At 49.3% G+C, this 15,432-nt stretch overlaps 1 protein-coding gene across 1 annotated transcript in view; it reads left to right on the top strand.

The window, feature by feature from the left end:
- The first annotated feature begins 1,463 nt into the window (after positions 1–1,463).
- KLHDC10 (kelch domain containing 10) overlaps positions 1,464–15,432 on the top strand; it is a 34,217-nt gene continuing 20,248 nt past the window's right edge. Inside the window, exon 1 of the mRNA XM_090041497.1 lies at positions 1,464–1,708. Coding sequence (XP_089897623.1) covers positions 1,558–1,708 — 151 coding nt within the window. The 5' untranslated portion in view covers positions 1,464–1,557. The remainder of the gene's footprint in view (positions 1,709–15,432) is intronic.

The raw sequence follows: 15,432 nt of genomic DNA on the forward strand, positions 1-15,432 counted from the left end.
AGTGACACTATGCTTAGTAACCTAATACTACTGGATTAGCATAGTTTTGGCCTGCCTTGCTACTGTGCAGTGTTATTAGGCTACTGCACAGTTAGTGTCACTGGAAAAGTCTTCATTGGTGCTACTGCACAGTAGCACAAGTTACTGCGCATTGATTTAGTGCTTGGATATTCTTAATGCACAGTAACTAGGGTGCCTTAATGAATGTGTAGACATGCCCACACACTCCTGGAAGTAGCACAGGGGTCGTTGCTACTCTGATACTGGTCGTGGTTCTGTTCCTTCGCCCACCACTCTTTAAACGATCATGGTCAAGTGAATGAATCTCTCCCTGGCAGAGAGGTTGCAATTGGGCTTTATGCAGGCACGGGGCCCTCCATGCATGGAAATCGTTATGAGGCTGGAAGTAACCTGGAAGCTTGGCCTGCCTGTGAATTAATAGAGGCAACTGAGGCAAGTGGAGAAGAGGGATGCTCTGCTTTTTGAGTGGTGAGCGTGTTGCAAAAGCAAGGACTGGTCGGAGTAGGCAGGCAAGGAAGGAGGTGGGACATGGTGGCAGGAACTGCTGGAGCCCAAGGGAGCCGATCTCATAGTTTCATAGTAGCTAGAGTCGGAAGGGACCTAGGTAGATCATCTAGTCCGACCCCCTGCCTTGGCAGGAAAGAGCACCGGGGTCAGATGACCCTGGCAAGGTGCTCATCTAACTTCCTTTTAAAAATCCCCAGGCTAGGAGCCTGCACCACTTCCCCTGGAAGCCGGTTCCAGGCCCTAGCCGCCCTGACTGTGAAGTAGCGCCTCCTAATATCTAATCTAAACTTACCCTCCGCCAGCTTGTGACCGTTATTCCTGGTCACTCCTGGCAGCGCACGGGGGAACAGGGACTCCCCCAATACCTGCTGATCCCCCCTGACCAGTTTGTAGCAGGCCACAAGGTCCCCCCTTAACCTTCTCTTGTGGAGGCTAAACAGGTTCAGGTCTCGTAGCCTCTCCTCATAAGGCCTGCCCTGCTGACCCCTGATCATACGAGTGGCCCTCCTCTGGACTCTTTCCATATCGTCCACGTCCCTCTTGAAGTGTGGCGCCCAGAACTGGACGCAGCACTCCTGGTTCACACTTTATGCCTGGAGTTGTGATAGTGTGTTACACCCCGCAACGCAAGGCGCTGCATAGGTGGGTCCTCCGCTGGGCTCAGCCTGCAACAAGGCTGCACAGGGCGGGGTAAGGGGGGGACCCCGTCCCCCCAACTACAGCCCAGCCTGAGCTGCACAATCGATACACGCTTGGGATCGGCTCTCTATTGCTCTGGTCTAATACCGCAGTGGCGGCGAGAGCAGCCGTTCGAAGGTGTCGGTCAGCGATTTGTCAGGTCTGTCCTGGCCCTTCCTATGGTGACGTCCTCGCTCCTCTGTCCCACCCGCCAAGAAGTCGGCTTCCTATTGGCTAGGGCCATGAACGGCGGCTGTGGATTGGCTAGCGGCCGCGAGAGCCCTTTGGCACTGCTGTGCCCGGCCCGGCGTAGGGAACTGCCGGGCGGCGAGGGGTGTGAGCGGCTGGGCCATGTCGGCGGCGGAGGGTGGCTGGGACGGCAACCGGCGGCGGGGTGGCGCCGGCGGCAGCGGAGCGGGCGGGTGCAGCGGGGACGGGCCTGGGCCGCCCGGGGGGCTCCTCAACCGCTTCGTGCAGCTGCCGCGCAGGCCCCAGCTTGCAGGTGGGTCCCGGCGGGGCGGGGCGGGGCCCTTCCTCTCCCCCAGCAGGGCGCATGCGCACTTGCCCCCCAAACGGGGCCTCTACCTGTCCCACACTTCGGCGCACGCGCGCTCCCCCCTCCCATAGGGGGCGCACTCCCTCTGCCCACGGGGGCGCATGCGCATTTCACCACTCGCCCACTGCTGCCGGTGGTGCGCTCCTCTTCCACTAGAGGGCGCATGCGCGTTTCTTCCCCTTGGGTGCTCTCCTCCAGTGTTATGCATGCGCACTCTGGCCTTTGCTAGGGATTTTTTGGGGGGTTGGGGGAAGGCACAAGTGCTCTTTGCTTCCCCCCTCCCCCGCACCCCCCAGGGGGCACCTCAGCTCCTTCCATGGGGGTGGGGGCTCCTGGATAACCCCCATTAATGGCGCACACCAGCCCCTGAGGAGGATCCTGGAACTCCCCCATGAGGCTTATCAGCTCCTGCAAGTGGGGTGGTCCTTGGCATTTCCACGCCCCCCCCCCATTGGGGCAGCCCAGTTGCTGGGGTGGAGGTCTTGGACCCCCTCATGTGAACAGGCGATGCCCCTACTGCACCCCCAGCATGGGGGGAGGTGCTGGTTGCAGAGGGGCATCACCTGTGGGGTTGTGCCCTGCCCCTGCCACTCGCAGGCGCCACCCTGGAGGTACCAGGGATGCACTCCGGAGCGGCCGCCACAACTCCAGGGCCTGCGAGCCCAGGCGGGTAGAGCCGTGGCAGCGTCCTGAGCCTGGGCCCCACCAGCAGCATCCTGGGGGAGACGAGGGGCTACAAACAGTGCCGCCCCCCCCCAGGATGCAGTACCTTGTAGGGCAAGACCAACGAGGCTCCTTTGTCCTTCAGCTGATGCCAAGACCCAGGCTAATGCTAAGCTGCCACGAGCAGAACTCGGATTTGGAAAAAGGTGGTGCAGACGGTGTGTCCCATGGCCGCCTAGAACACAAGACCTAGTTTCTCTTTCGTTAGAGGAAAAATATAAGTGTTATTCACAGGCTGGGGGGACAGTGCTTTTATCATTCAGTTGAAGAGCAAAGCAAAACCGCAATAACTATCGGAATGTGTGCCAATTTACTAGAGTAGCTATTAATTAAAAAAACCCATGCACACCAGGCACGATAAGAGTCAAAATAGTCAAAAAAAGTTGTGCTATTAGTCCCCTAGTCATTACAGTTAAATGTACATCTCATAAAACAGGATCTAGCCTTCTTGAGTGTGGTGACCATGCCTCCAATACTTCACTGTTGGTCATTTCTATGCCTTGAGTTAATCTGACTATACCTGAGTTGAGGGTTTTTAGTGAGATCCATAGACAGGCTGCAGGGCTGTGAAACGGAAGAGAGGCATTCCTGGGAATGGCTAACAAACAGCTACCTTGCAGAGGAAAGGGTAGTTTGAATAGTGGAACATCAAGCCCATGGAGAGAGGGTTGATAACACCTGTGAAGTGGACAGATTAGCAGGAATGAGGGATGTGGGGGATGACAATGAGACCTGAAGTCAAGTGACTCCCTCCCTGCTGCCTGACTAGAAGTGCTGCTGCCCCCCCCAGGCAGTTGGTTCTAAAGTCTGGTTGGAGCAGGAATCAAAGTGGGGTGCAGCCGCACCACTGCACCCCCTGGATCTGCTCCTCAGAGCCACTAAATGATTGTAAGAGACTTTCTTTCCAACTCCCTCCTCTGGAGGCATCCCCTATATTTTTTATAAAGGAGATTTGCCATCTTTCCACCGTTCCTTAACAAGGCCCCCTGCTGTGCAGCTGTGCAGTGCTAGCTTTATCCTTTCTTTTCCAAATGCCAAGTCAGCTCTATCTGATGGCTGGCAGTATGCCCTCCTGGCGCGTTTCTGCTGGGCCCATTGATTGTTGTTGATGTTGGAGTTAAGCTTTTGTAAACGTCTGATGAAAACCTGAATATAAGCTGCTGGATTTTGTCTCCTAGAGCCTGTGAAAAGACTGGCTAGATGACTGAGGGCTGTGCCCTCTCCCAGTTTGCTGAATGCCATCTTACCTTTGGAGGCATGTAATGATAATACATGTGGGGCTGTTTTGTTGTTGCGTGGGCTTGCAGAAATATCTGGTGATTTCAGGTGCAGTCTGAGTAGGTTACTATAGTGTTTTGCAGCCTAGCGTGTCTGGTATGTCACTATTGCTTGGAGTGTTTCCCCATACACCTAGCTGGCTCTTTTCCTCTCTGCCCTTAAATTCCACCCCCCTCCCAGTACAGTTGTCCTGGCTTCTTTCCAAAGAATGCAATATAAACCTTCTTTATTTTTTATGCTGTGATCCTTGATATGAAACCCTGCCAAAGGGTTCTTAGCACTATTTGGGATCTGGTGTGTTTGCTAGAGGTCCCAAACTCTTCTTCACGCTCGGGGAACCCCTGTGCTACTTCCAGGAGTCATTGAGGGTTTTCCTTTTTATTTTCCTCTGGTAAACTGCAAGATATGAGATTAAGATGACAAAGGTGAATGTGCTGTGATACTTGGCATAGTTCTTTTCCTCCTCCTACCACCTATTGTAACCCCTTCTGCCATTCCTGATATGATCATGGTAAACTGAATTAATTTCTCCCTGTCATAGAGGTGATTAGCCATGTTCATAGAATCATAGAAATGAAGGGCTGGAAGGGATCTCGAAAGATCATAGAGTCCAACCCCTCTGCTCTGATGATTCCAGCAAGGCGTCTGTCCAGTCTCCTCTTGAAGATTTCCAAGGTTGGAGACTGCACCACCTCCTTAGGAAGTCTATTCCAGATTCGGGTCACCCTTGCTGTAAAGAAGTTCTTCCTTGCATCCAACCTGAAACCATCCTCTCAGTGTATGCCCATTGCTCCTTGTCCTCTCCTGGGCCGCCCTAGTGGACAGTCTTTTCCCCAGCTCCTGATATTCACCCTTTACATATTTACAGATAGCCACTAAGTCCCCCCTTGGTCTTCTCTTCCCCAGGCTGAACAGTCCCAGATCCCTTAGTCTTGCCTCATAAGGGTTTGCCTCTAGGCCCTTAATAATTTTCGTGGCCCCTCTCTGCACCCTTTCAAGATTCTCCACGTCTTTTTTGAAGTGCAGTGCCCAGAACTGGACACGGTACTGCAGCTGGGGTCTCACCAACAGTGAGCAGAGAGGAAGTATCACTTCCTTTGCCCTGCTCACAATGCATCGGCTAATGCATCCCAGTGTGCTTAGTTCTGGTGACTACAGCATTGCGCTGGCGAGTTATGTTCATCCTGTGATCAGTCATAACCCCGAGATCCCTTTCAGCCACTGTGCTGGCCGGGACATCTGGTCCTAACCTGTATTCATGTCACTGGTTGCTTCTCCCCAGATGAAGCATGTTAGTCTGAACTCAGGAAGAAGGTAGGGCAGAGTGGCACCTTGGAGACTGACTAGTTAACTGACTAACTGTCTCACTGACAGTTTCTTCCCATGGAAAATGGAATAATATTCTTTCCTGACATCATCTTGCATAGGTACTACTTCAAGCCTTCTCCGACCAAAGTAACTTGTTCAGTGAGGAAAAGAAGTCTTTGATGTAACATGCACTGAAACATAAAATGACTTGCGGGCAGGGGAATATATAATTTAAAAAAAATAGACAAGCTGTTCAAGGATCTCTTGCCAGATTCAGGCCTATGTCCTCACATTAAGAAAGCAAATGTTTCAGTCAATATGGGAATAGTAAAAAGTTGCATTGATGGCTTTAACAAGGAAAGGCATCTTGGGAATGAAATGATAAACTCCATATATTTTTTTGCTGTGTCGTGATGTACAAAGAAGAGCGAAAGGCTTCTGGCATGAGCTTGAGGAGGATAAGCTTTAGCACAGCAATTCTCAACCAGGGTCCCAGCACCTGGGGGATACTGAGAGATCCTTTTAAGGGTACACAGTATTAGTGCTGGTGGGTGTGCAAACGTCTACACATGATTCACAAGATAAACCCAGAGGTTTCAAACAGGAATCCAGTGTCACAAACACTGACCTGTTATGGTCTCTTTCGGAGCAATTCTTCTGCAGCAAAGAACTGTTATTTTTCTGTAGTCGTGAAAGCTCAGAGACAGCATTTTCTGAAGGGTGCCTTGAGCCTGAGTTTAAGGAGATGGAAAACCATTGCTTTAGCAGCAACAAGGATGTTGAAGTTTGGCAGTGGCAGTGACATTCTCCCCTGTGCCCAGTGATTTCTTGGCTGGGTTTTGGGGAGCGTGAGTTCTTGCATCTAAAGTGCTTGGGCATAGGAATACATCTCAAACTGACACTTCCATTTGTGCTTTCATTGGGCTTTGGAGGTGAATGGAAATTAATGTACCAGACACTTAAATGGTCTAACCTAAAATTATCTTCCCCTCTCCATTGCTCAGCTCTCATTCTCTCGTGATGGCATTCTGCTAATTTATCGGTCATGGTAGCTTTCCAGGGCAGATGAGAGCTGAGTTTCTAATAGGTTGACAACCCCCACAAAACAAACAAACAAACAAACACAAATGAACAAAAAACCCTCAAAAGAAATAATAAGCCGGAATATTTTCACAATCTGTCATGGCTTCTTTCTGTGCCAAAAGGAAAACTGGGTTTATAATCCCATCCCTGTTTGCATGATAGGTTTAAAATTCACTATACAAATTGTTTGACTCTCTACAAATTCTAACTTAGTCCTGCATATTTTTGGTATGTTTATTCCAGGATACTGTTTTGTGACAGTATGCAAGCAAGCAGTGTCCTTTCTTATTCAGTGTTTCCTGCTTTTCTTTTTCTTTATTTTTTTGCAGGTAGATTGGGGCTGTGTAATTCATTCTATGCATGTTTTAAAATGTAGACAGTATTGCACGTCTAATAATAAAATAAAACCTATGGGATGAACTTCTGACCTGGAAGTTCTCCTCCCTCTCGTGCTGCTATCTGAAAGCTGCAGTTTAGACAAAAAGAGACTTTTGTTCCAAATACTGTATTGGGAAGCTTTTTGTGTGTGGCTATTGCCAAGCCAAATAGTTTGTCAAACTTATTTTGACACTTTTTGTTTAGTCTGGACATTGGGATATTGTCCTCTACGTAACTATAATCATGTCATTGTTCTGCTCGTCATGCGACATTCCTGCACATATGTTTTTAAAATTGTGGTACTAAGATAGCTGGTTGTGATGGAAGGCGTGGAAAATGAAGACCTTTGGAAAGCAGACTGAATAGGCTTATTTCTGTGGTCTAGAGCAGTGGTCTCTAAACTTTTTTCTGATTGCGCACCCCTATCAGTAAAACACCCCACTTTGGAGACCACTGGTCTAGAGAGGCAAAATTCAAAGATCTGCTGATCAGATACGACAGTGATTGACACCTTACACATGCTGCGGACAGAGGAGACCATTCAGTGATGTGAAAGAGAGTGGGTGGAGAACAGAGCTTAGGCCATGTTTGAGATCCCACTGTGAGCATTTCTGGATCCCTTGTAATGAATTTGAACTAACAATTTCAAACAGAAAGAAGAAGAAGAAATTGTCCTAGCTAGTTATGTCAACCCCAACTTCTGGGGTCTTTCTTTCCCTGTAGCTGGGGTTGGGAGGGAGCTGAAGCTTTGGTCTAGGCCTCTGAAACAGTCCCTTTGCAAAGATTGTAGTGAAGTCCTTCAGCATGGGGAGGAAGCTGGAACCTGGCATTGCAAGCACTGAGAAATGGGGTGGGGAAAGAAAGGAGTAATGAGGGCATCTTTATATAACATGGAGAACCCAAAAAGAAGAAACAGGTGGAAGCGTCATCCCTGGGGCCTCTCCTGGCCAGGTCTGCCACACTCCAGAAATAACCACATCCTGTTCCACTGCAGGGGGTTGATTTTTAAATGATCCTGTTAAGGCTTCTTCCAATCCAGATGACTTTGAGACTTGCGTGCAATTTGGACAGGATTTCTGGTTGTGCTTAGAAATGGCTTATTAACCACGTGGAATGTAATTGCAAAACTGCATTCAGGTTGTCCTGAAACCTACCCGGAGCCGGACACAAGCATGGGCTGCCCAGGGCCTGTACAGAAAGGGGACCCGACAATGATAATTTTTTTTTCCATTGTCCGATTATCATTATCATTATTTCACTGGCAAAGCGGGGCCCGATACTAAACGTTTCCCTGGGGCTGCCAGGAGTCTAGGTAGAGTCCCAAACCTATCTGCATGGGCCCCACCGTGGCACATTTTCAAGTCCCCTTAGTGGTCCGTATTCCTTGTTATCTTAGATTCAGCTCAAGATAAATGGTTATGGAGGATGAAATGGGACTGCTGGAAAGGTTTGCGAGATGTAAAATGCTTTCTAGGCTTGGCATTCAGCGTGAATGCTCCCTGTCAGTATATGCACCCTTCCAGCGCTGTCCAGCAGCTTGTTTTTAAATTCTGGTGCTCTGTTTTGGCAGAGTCGTCCTACTGTAGACTGGCAAGATGTGAACTCCACTTTTATTTCATTGCCAGCACTGACTGCTTGAACTGGAATAGAGCCTGGCTATTGATCCCTTTCAGGTCAGTTCAGATGCGTGGGAATCTCCATTCCATCCAGCTGAGGAGGAAACATTGCTGGCTTTGTTCAAAGCTCTCAAAATGGTTTCATTCACCAAATACAGTTTCAGGAGCCCACACCTGTGTGGCTTCCCCATTGCATTTCCAGGCTTTTGTTTCATCGCAGTTTTCTTGGTTTGCCTAAGAAACCCTTCATTTCCCAATAGTGACAAAGAAAGGATAGACACTGGTGTAAATGAATGCTACAGGGCAGCACTTGAACTTCAGAAACTTGTAACAAGTTTTACACCACTGGGTCCATTTCTTACATTGCTTTGCATCAGGACTGTACCTAGACTCCTGACGGACCTAGGTGAACTTTTATTATCAGCCCTCCCTTTGCCAGAGATAATGATAATGTAATTGGACAGTAGAAAATAATTACCACTTTTGGGCCCCCTTTCTTTCTGGGCCCCGGGTGACTGCCTGGTTTGCCCATGCCTGTGTGTAGCTCTGCTTTGCATTGCTTGTTTGGGACAAACATCCAGCAGAAATTAAAACACAGCTGTTTCCCTGTGCATGGTGATATCTGATAGCAGTCATCAAGATAACACATTGCATAACTACCACTTTGTTATCCTGGTTGAACAAGCCACTCAGTAGAGCGGGGCTAGATTACATGGGACTGGACAGCTGGTTAGGAAATGGTTTATTCATTTCATCAGCTGTAAAAGTTTTAGATGCCTGTCATGATCTTTTAATGAGTACCAAGACCACAGAAACTTTATGTAGCTTCTGCTCATTTCTGAAGAGGGTTTTTTTTTTCTTTCTATTTATAATTTGGCAGTAATTAATCATAGATCTCTGAACTGTGTGTAGGCACTGATTTTCCAGTAACTTTCCAGGGTTCTCCATATTTAGGGTGCCATCCTCCCTTCTCAAGCATTTTGAGGCTTGAAAAACTGGCAGAGAATAGCAAGCTGCGGTCACGTGCTTAATATCTAGGTAGGGTCACTATTTGAAGAACATGGATATCACAGCTCATTCTGCTTGAGAATTAAAGAAAAGGGCAGCTTATGCTGTATAGATTTTTAAATCAAGTACTGTCCTTAACTTGTCTCATCTGGTTCTGGTAGTGCTTTTCATCTGAATCGGCTGGCCTGTGGTGGGGTATAGGCTAAAACTTGTCAGCTGCTGAGTTGATCACTGTAGCATAGATGAGGCCCAGTGTCACATGCATGCCTGTCTCTTGGTGTACTCCCAGCAGTTTCCCCCCAGTTGCCCAGAAAAGGCAGAGTTCCCCCAGCTTAACGGGGAAGCTTTTGTTCAGCAGCTCTGGTTGCTGCAGTACTGAGGGCGCTAGGTTTTGCCCCCTAGAAGTGTAGCACCACAAGAGTAAATGCACGTTCACTGTGGGTGCAGGAGGTGGAGAATTGCATTGCAGGATGGCTGCTCTGGCTGGAACTAGGCCAGCTTGAGTCAAGACAGCTGTGAAGCCAGGCACTCTGACGGAGCCTGTTGCCACGCAGTCGCATCTCTTGGGAAAGATCTCTCACAGCCACTAGTCAGGGGTGGGCAAAATGCGACTCGGGGGCCGGATGTGGCCCACCAGGCCATTCTGTCTGGCCCGCGGGGCCCCTAAAAAATTTAGAAAATTAATATTAATCTGCCCTGGGCTGCCTATCATGCGGCTTTCAATGGCTTACCACAACTCAGTAAATGGCGCTGCGCCCAAAATAACTGCCCGCCCCTGCACTAGGTGCTGACCACTGTTGGACTGGAAAATATCCCTACCTTGCCTCCCCTCCCAACAGTTCTTAGAGGCTGCAGCCAACTCGCGTTTCCTATATTCTTTTCATTTTGCACATTGAACTGTCTGAAACATGCGTGCGATCGACAGAAAGCGAGCCACACGCAGGTGTCTGTGTCTAGTACAGAGAACAGTGATTCTCAGTCAGGGTATCGTGGCACCCTGGGGTGCCTTGAGATCCTTTTAAGGGTGTTGCAGGATGCCACACCATGTTGGCTGTTAGGTGTGCAAATGTGATTCACAAGAGGATGTGTCCAGAAGAGTGTGCATATGTGGGATGCAGTGCTGCAGATCTGTCTGTGGCACCGCAAGCTGCATGTGCTGCACATGCAGGCGTTCACCGTGCTGCTGCTTTGCAGCGGGAGATCCTGGTGTAAAAAAAGCCTGAAAAGGGGAGGGTGGCGCACATGGTGGCAGTATGTGCCACACGAAACCGAGCCTGGCCAGGCTCCGTGCACCGCTGCAGCCCTGACAGGCCCCCAGGTATGGCTGCTGGGGCCACCCAGGTGCTAGCCCCAGCCTCCCTTACCCCACATGGGGCAACTTGCTGCATGCCAGAGCATGCATGCATGGGCATTTCCCAGGGACAAGTGGCAGGGGCATAACTACGTGCCGCTGCTATTTGTCCTTGGGGTGACACAAGTGTCCACTCTCACCTGGACGCACCCAGAGATTTCAAATAGTGTCAAAAACGTTCTGACCTGATGTGTCTTTCTGAGTATTTTGCAACAGAAAAATTGCTCTGTTCTCAGTAGTCAAAAACCAAGTGAAAATAAAGCTGGCATTTTCTGAGAGGGGTCTTGAGTCTAATGAGGGATCTAAAGTCTAAGGGGTCTTGAGTCTAAAAAGGTTGGGGACTGATGGGGGACACCTAAGAACTGGGTTTCCAGTTTTGGAAGATGCTTCTGTACCAGTGCTTTCAAGGTCCATAGATGAGTATCATACCCCACAAAAGAGTGTAAGGTAAACTCAAATGCACACTGCAATCCAAAGTGATATGATCCTATGCTGGGGAAAACTTTATCGCTTTAAACCTGGGGAAAATAAAAATGGATCTCCTTTAAATGTGTCCTTTGCTGGTGTGCACAAAAGAAAATCAGCCCCAGTTTGATTCCTGTCTCTGCTCTGAGAGCCCTTTCCAAGTCGGGTGATTTCATTTCTGTACCATTTTATTTTATTTTTTTAAATGACTGGTTTAGACTTCTCACTTAGCATGCGTTTAATGCCTGGTTTATTCCTTTTGGGTAGCCCGTGCCCCTGAACGGGATACTAAATGGATATCAGGGCTTCAATGTCAAAATGACGACATAAGCTTCTTCTAACGACAGGGAGTAAATGACGGGGCTAGAGCACCTGCCCCCAACCTTGGATAATAACACACTCTGGGCAGTGCTTTCTTTTCTCCCCATGAAGCTTGAGAAATACACGTCACCAGAAAACAAAACTTTCTCTGGCTGCAAGCAGCATGGGAGCATCCCCAGTATGCGCAAGAACCAGGCTGGGAGCCTCCGAGTTCAGGTACTTCCGAGCAAGCAACCTCCGTTACTGCTGCTTCAGTTGTTGGCTTGGACGGCAGTTCCTGTCCTACGTATAAATCAGGGTGCCGGCATTTTTACCCTGGCACTGAGAGAGAGGACAATAAAAGGGGAAATGCCTTTGTTTGCTGCTGCTCTTGAAGTTTTCCTTGCTGCAGTTTTTCATGGCCTGCATTCGGTGCTTGAGTTGGGAGTTTTGCATCTTGAAGTTTAGTCCGGTTTGAAGGGAAAATTACAGAGATCGCTTGAAGCGCGAGGGAGGAAATCCAGCCAGCTTCTCATTGTGGCTGTGCATCGTGGCAAAGGGTCTCAATTAGTCCCAACTTGGAAGCCTTCAGCAGTTTGTCCATGTGGCAGCGTCTCGGCATCGGCTTGCCTGTCTGGCCTCTGATCCTTTGAAAGCTAGTTGCTTTTATTTTATTTTGGAAAAATAATATTTTTATTTGTATTGTATTTATTTTATTTGATGCTTTTATTTAAGCAAAACAAAACTTGCTTGGGAGGTTTAGGACTGGGAAGCCAAACCTGAAAAATCCCTCGAGTAGTCACAGAATTCGACTGAGCCCTGAGGTTGCAAGAGATTTCTTTTTTTTCTTAGTGCATAACTCCTATTCTGTCAGCAGTAGATGCAGATGTTTAAACAACTGGTTTTACTAATGTGGAGAGAGGGGAGACTGTTGCCAAATACAAGTTTCCTGCCACACTTGGGAGTTTCTCTCTTCCTTTACTTCCTAGCTTGTGTTGCTTCCTATGATCATATTAACTGCAGCAACCCTAGTAATGTGCTCAATATGAACTCCTGGCATAGTACAGGTGCTGGAGTTAAAATCTGAAACATTAAATCAAATATCTTCTACTGGAGTTTTAAATCTCCACTTAAAAACTTCAAGATAGACTTGCTCTCCTCTGACCAATACAGGTATTTCTAATGGCCCGTCTACAGGGAGGCACTGGAAGTTAACTAGTTAAACTACATTCAGCCCCGTGTGGATGCTCTTATATTCAGACCCAAAGTGGCCTTAATTTAATTGAGCTTCATGCTTCCAAAGTGATTTGAAGGTTAAGTGAATTAAGGTCCATTTTATCTAAACAAGGGCTTAATGCTATTTGGCTTTATAGTCGCACCTTTGAGTTGGTTTGTGTTGCCTTTCAGAAGTGTTCCTGTATACATGAGCCCAAAGAGGGTTTGTTTCTCCCCTGCACAGCATGGTTATGCCCTGTCTTATTACAACAGGGTGTGTTGTTCCACCTCTTCCCAGGCATTTGTACAAGCGCCTTCTGCTCCCGATGCAAAGGACAATCACCTAAGCGACCCAGCCCGGAAGCGATCCCCTCTCTGAAGGCCTGAGCTTCACACACATTTGGCAGGCACTGCTAAGCAGAATAAGAGGGGTTCTGCATACCATAAGCTTTATCAGTTTGTACAAATGGAAATAACCGTGTTTCAACTTCGAGAACACTGCTCTCTGTAGCATAGTCACTGATGGGAACAAAAGAGGCATTAGTGATCCTCTCAGCCTAAAGCCAGGAGTTACTGCACTTGGATGGGGAAGTGGTCATGTTCTTGTGGTGCCCAGAGGTCCCTGTTCAAACCAGGCATCTTATGAGAGTTAGGGTTACCATCCGTCCCGTTTCAAAAAAGAGGACACTTGTGTGTGGGGGTATATGATTATGGGGGAGGTGGTGATATGCCACTGCCCTGTCTCTGCTCCTGCCGTTGCCCCACACTCCCAAGCCACAGTACCCCACCCTGCATGCCTGCTGGTACCCTTCACCCTGATCTGCAGCCCCCTGCTCCCTGCAGCATCTCCTGACTGCCCCATCCTTGCAGGTAAGGGCACCAGCTCTGTTGCTGCTGGCCCAGCCATGCAGCCCCCAAAAGGGCCCCACTCCCCTTCCTCCACTGGAGGGGCAGGTGCCCCCCCGCCGCTGCAGCCCCAGCTTCCAGGCAGCTTCCCCCCAGTGCCAGCAAGAACTGCCTTCCCTACCTGCCCCCACAGTCTCCCAAGCCCTGGTTCTCCAACCTCTGCCCCCCATAGACTTGCCTGCAGCTGGCTGGTGGGGCTGCTCCCACCACCCTGCCTGGCTGCTTGCTGGTTACCTGCATGTGTGTGGCACCCCCTGCCCCCAGTTGCCCTCCCCTCGCTCTTCCCAGTCCTAAGCAGCTACTTGCTAGGGCAAGCCAGGAAGTACCGGGAAAAACTTTGATGCTGAGCAGAGCAAAATCCAAGACATTTGTTCATATTTTTAAAAACCACCCAGATGGAGATCAGAGGATCCAAAAAGAGGACATGCTTGAAAAAACCCAGACATCCAGTAACTCTAATGAGAGTGGACTCTACTAACAGCTCTGCTGTATAGAGCTAACTAGCAGCAGTGCTCAACCTTTTCGGTTGGTATGCAGGTTTGGGCCCCAGGCGGTCCTGGCTAGGCCCCATGTGCCCAGATCGGGGCTCCATGCTGGGATCAGGCCCTGTGCCTCCTTGCCTTGGCCCTGCGTGCTGGGGTCTGGCTCTACACTGCCCAAGCCCCACGCGCCTGCTCTAACATGCCTTCTGCTGGGCTGCCCACAGGTGTAGAAATTTGGGCAGTAGGGGAGTGACAACTGCTGCCAAATTACTGGACCTGTGAGAAGCCCAGTGGGTTGAAGGCTAATGGCATACTGGGCTGCATGGGTAGGAGCATTGCCAGCAGCCCAAGGGCAATGACTCTTCCCCTCGTTTCAGCACTGGGGAGGCCACATCTGGAGTCCTGTGTCCAGTTTTGGGCCCCCCAATGACAGAAAAGATGTGGACAAGTTGGAGAGAGTCCAGCAGAGGGCAATGAAAATGGTTAAGGGGCGGGGGAATGTGACTTGTGAGGAGAGGCTGAGGGAACTGGGCTGATTTAGTCTGCAGAAGAGAAGACCAAGAGGGGATTTAATAGCAGCCTTCAGCTCCCTGAATTGGGGCTTGAAAGAGGATGCATCTAGACTGTTCCCAGTGATGACAGATGACAAAACAAGGAGGAATGGTCTCAGGTTGCAGTAAAGGATGTTCAGGTTGGATATTAAGAAGAATTTTCTCACTAGAAGGGTAGTAAAACACTGGGACAGGTTACCCAGGGAGGTGGTGGAGTCTCCATCCTTGGAGGTTTTGAAGACTCGGCTGGACAAAGCCTGGGCTGGGATGATGCAGTTAGGGATGATCCTGCTTTAAGCAGGGGGCTGGACTAGCTCCCTGCCAACCCTCATTTTTTATGATTTTAAGAAAGATGGTTTTGTGGGCTGGATCTGGCCAGCAGGCCAGGTGTTGGGACACCCCTGGTTTAAAGGAATAGGTCAATGTTGTATATAATTGCGAGGGTGGGGGAGGATGGGTAACCGTAGGGTGACTACATATCCTGGTCTGACCAGGACGGTTCCTTATTTTATAGGCAAGTCCTGGCTGGTTGGTGAAAATGCAAACGATGTTCCTGTGGGGTGCAGCCTGGTGGGCAGGTGGAGCAGCATAGTGCGCTGGGCTGCCCCGCCTGCACCCCTGCCCTCCGGGCCCTGCCACTGCCTGCAGCAGTGCCACTGACTGCGGGGGTAGGCAGTGCCACACCTGTCTCCGTTTTACTTACGGTCACCCTAGTTAATAGAAACAGGAGTGCATAGATAGTTGGTTAGCAGTGTGTACATGAGATTTATTTAAAGGTTAAAATCGTGAGTTCGGGTATTGCCTGCAGCTGTTACAGTAATTCCAGACCAGCAAGAACCTGGTTGGTAGTAACCTGGCTTTGGGCTTCCTTTTCTGTGTATCACAGCAAATAACCTCTCCAGGTTTATTAATCTTTCATAAGGGAACCAAGGCCTTGGCCTGACTTATCGATAAGGGTCAAGCCCCGTGGTTGCTTATTTATTCACGATTCCCCTTCAGTCCATTA

The sequence above is a fragment of the Crocodylus siamensis genome, chromosome 4 (assembly GCF_052110815.1).
Source record: "Crocodylus siamensis isolate JL-2025a chromosome 4, ASM5211081v1, whole genome shotgun sequence".
In the NCBI taxonomy this organism is placed as follows: domain Eukaryota; kingdom Metazoa; phylum Chordata; order Crocodylia; family Crocodylidae; genus Crocodylus; species Crocodylus siamensis.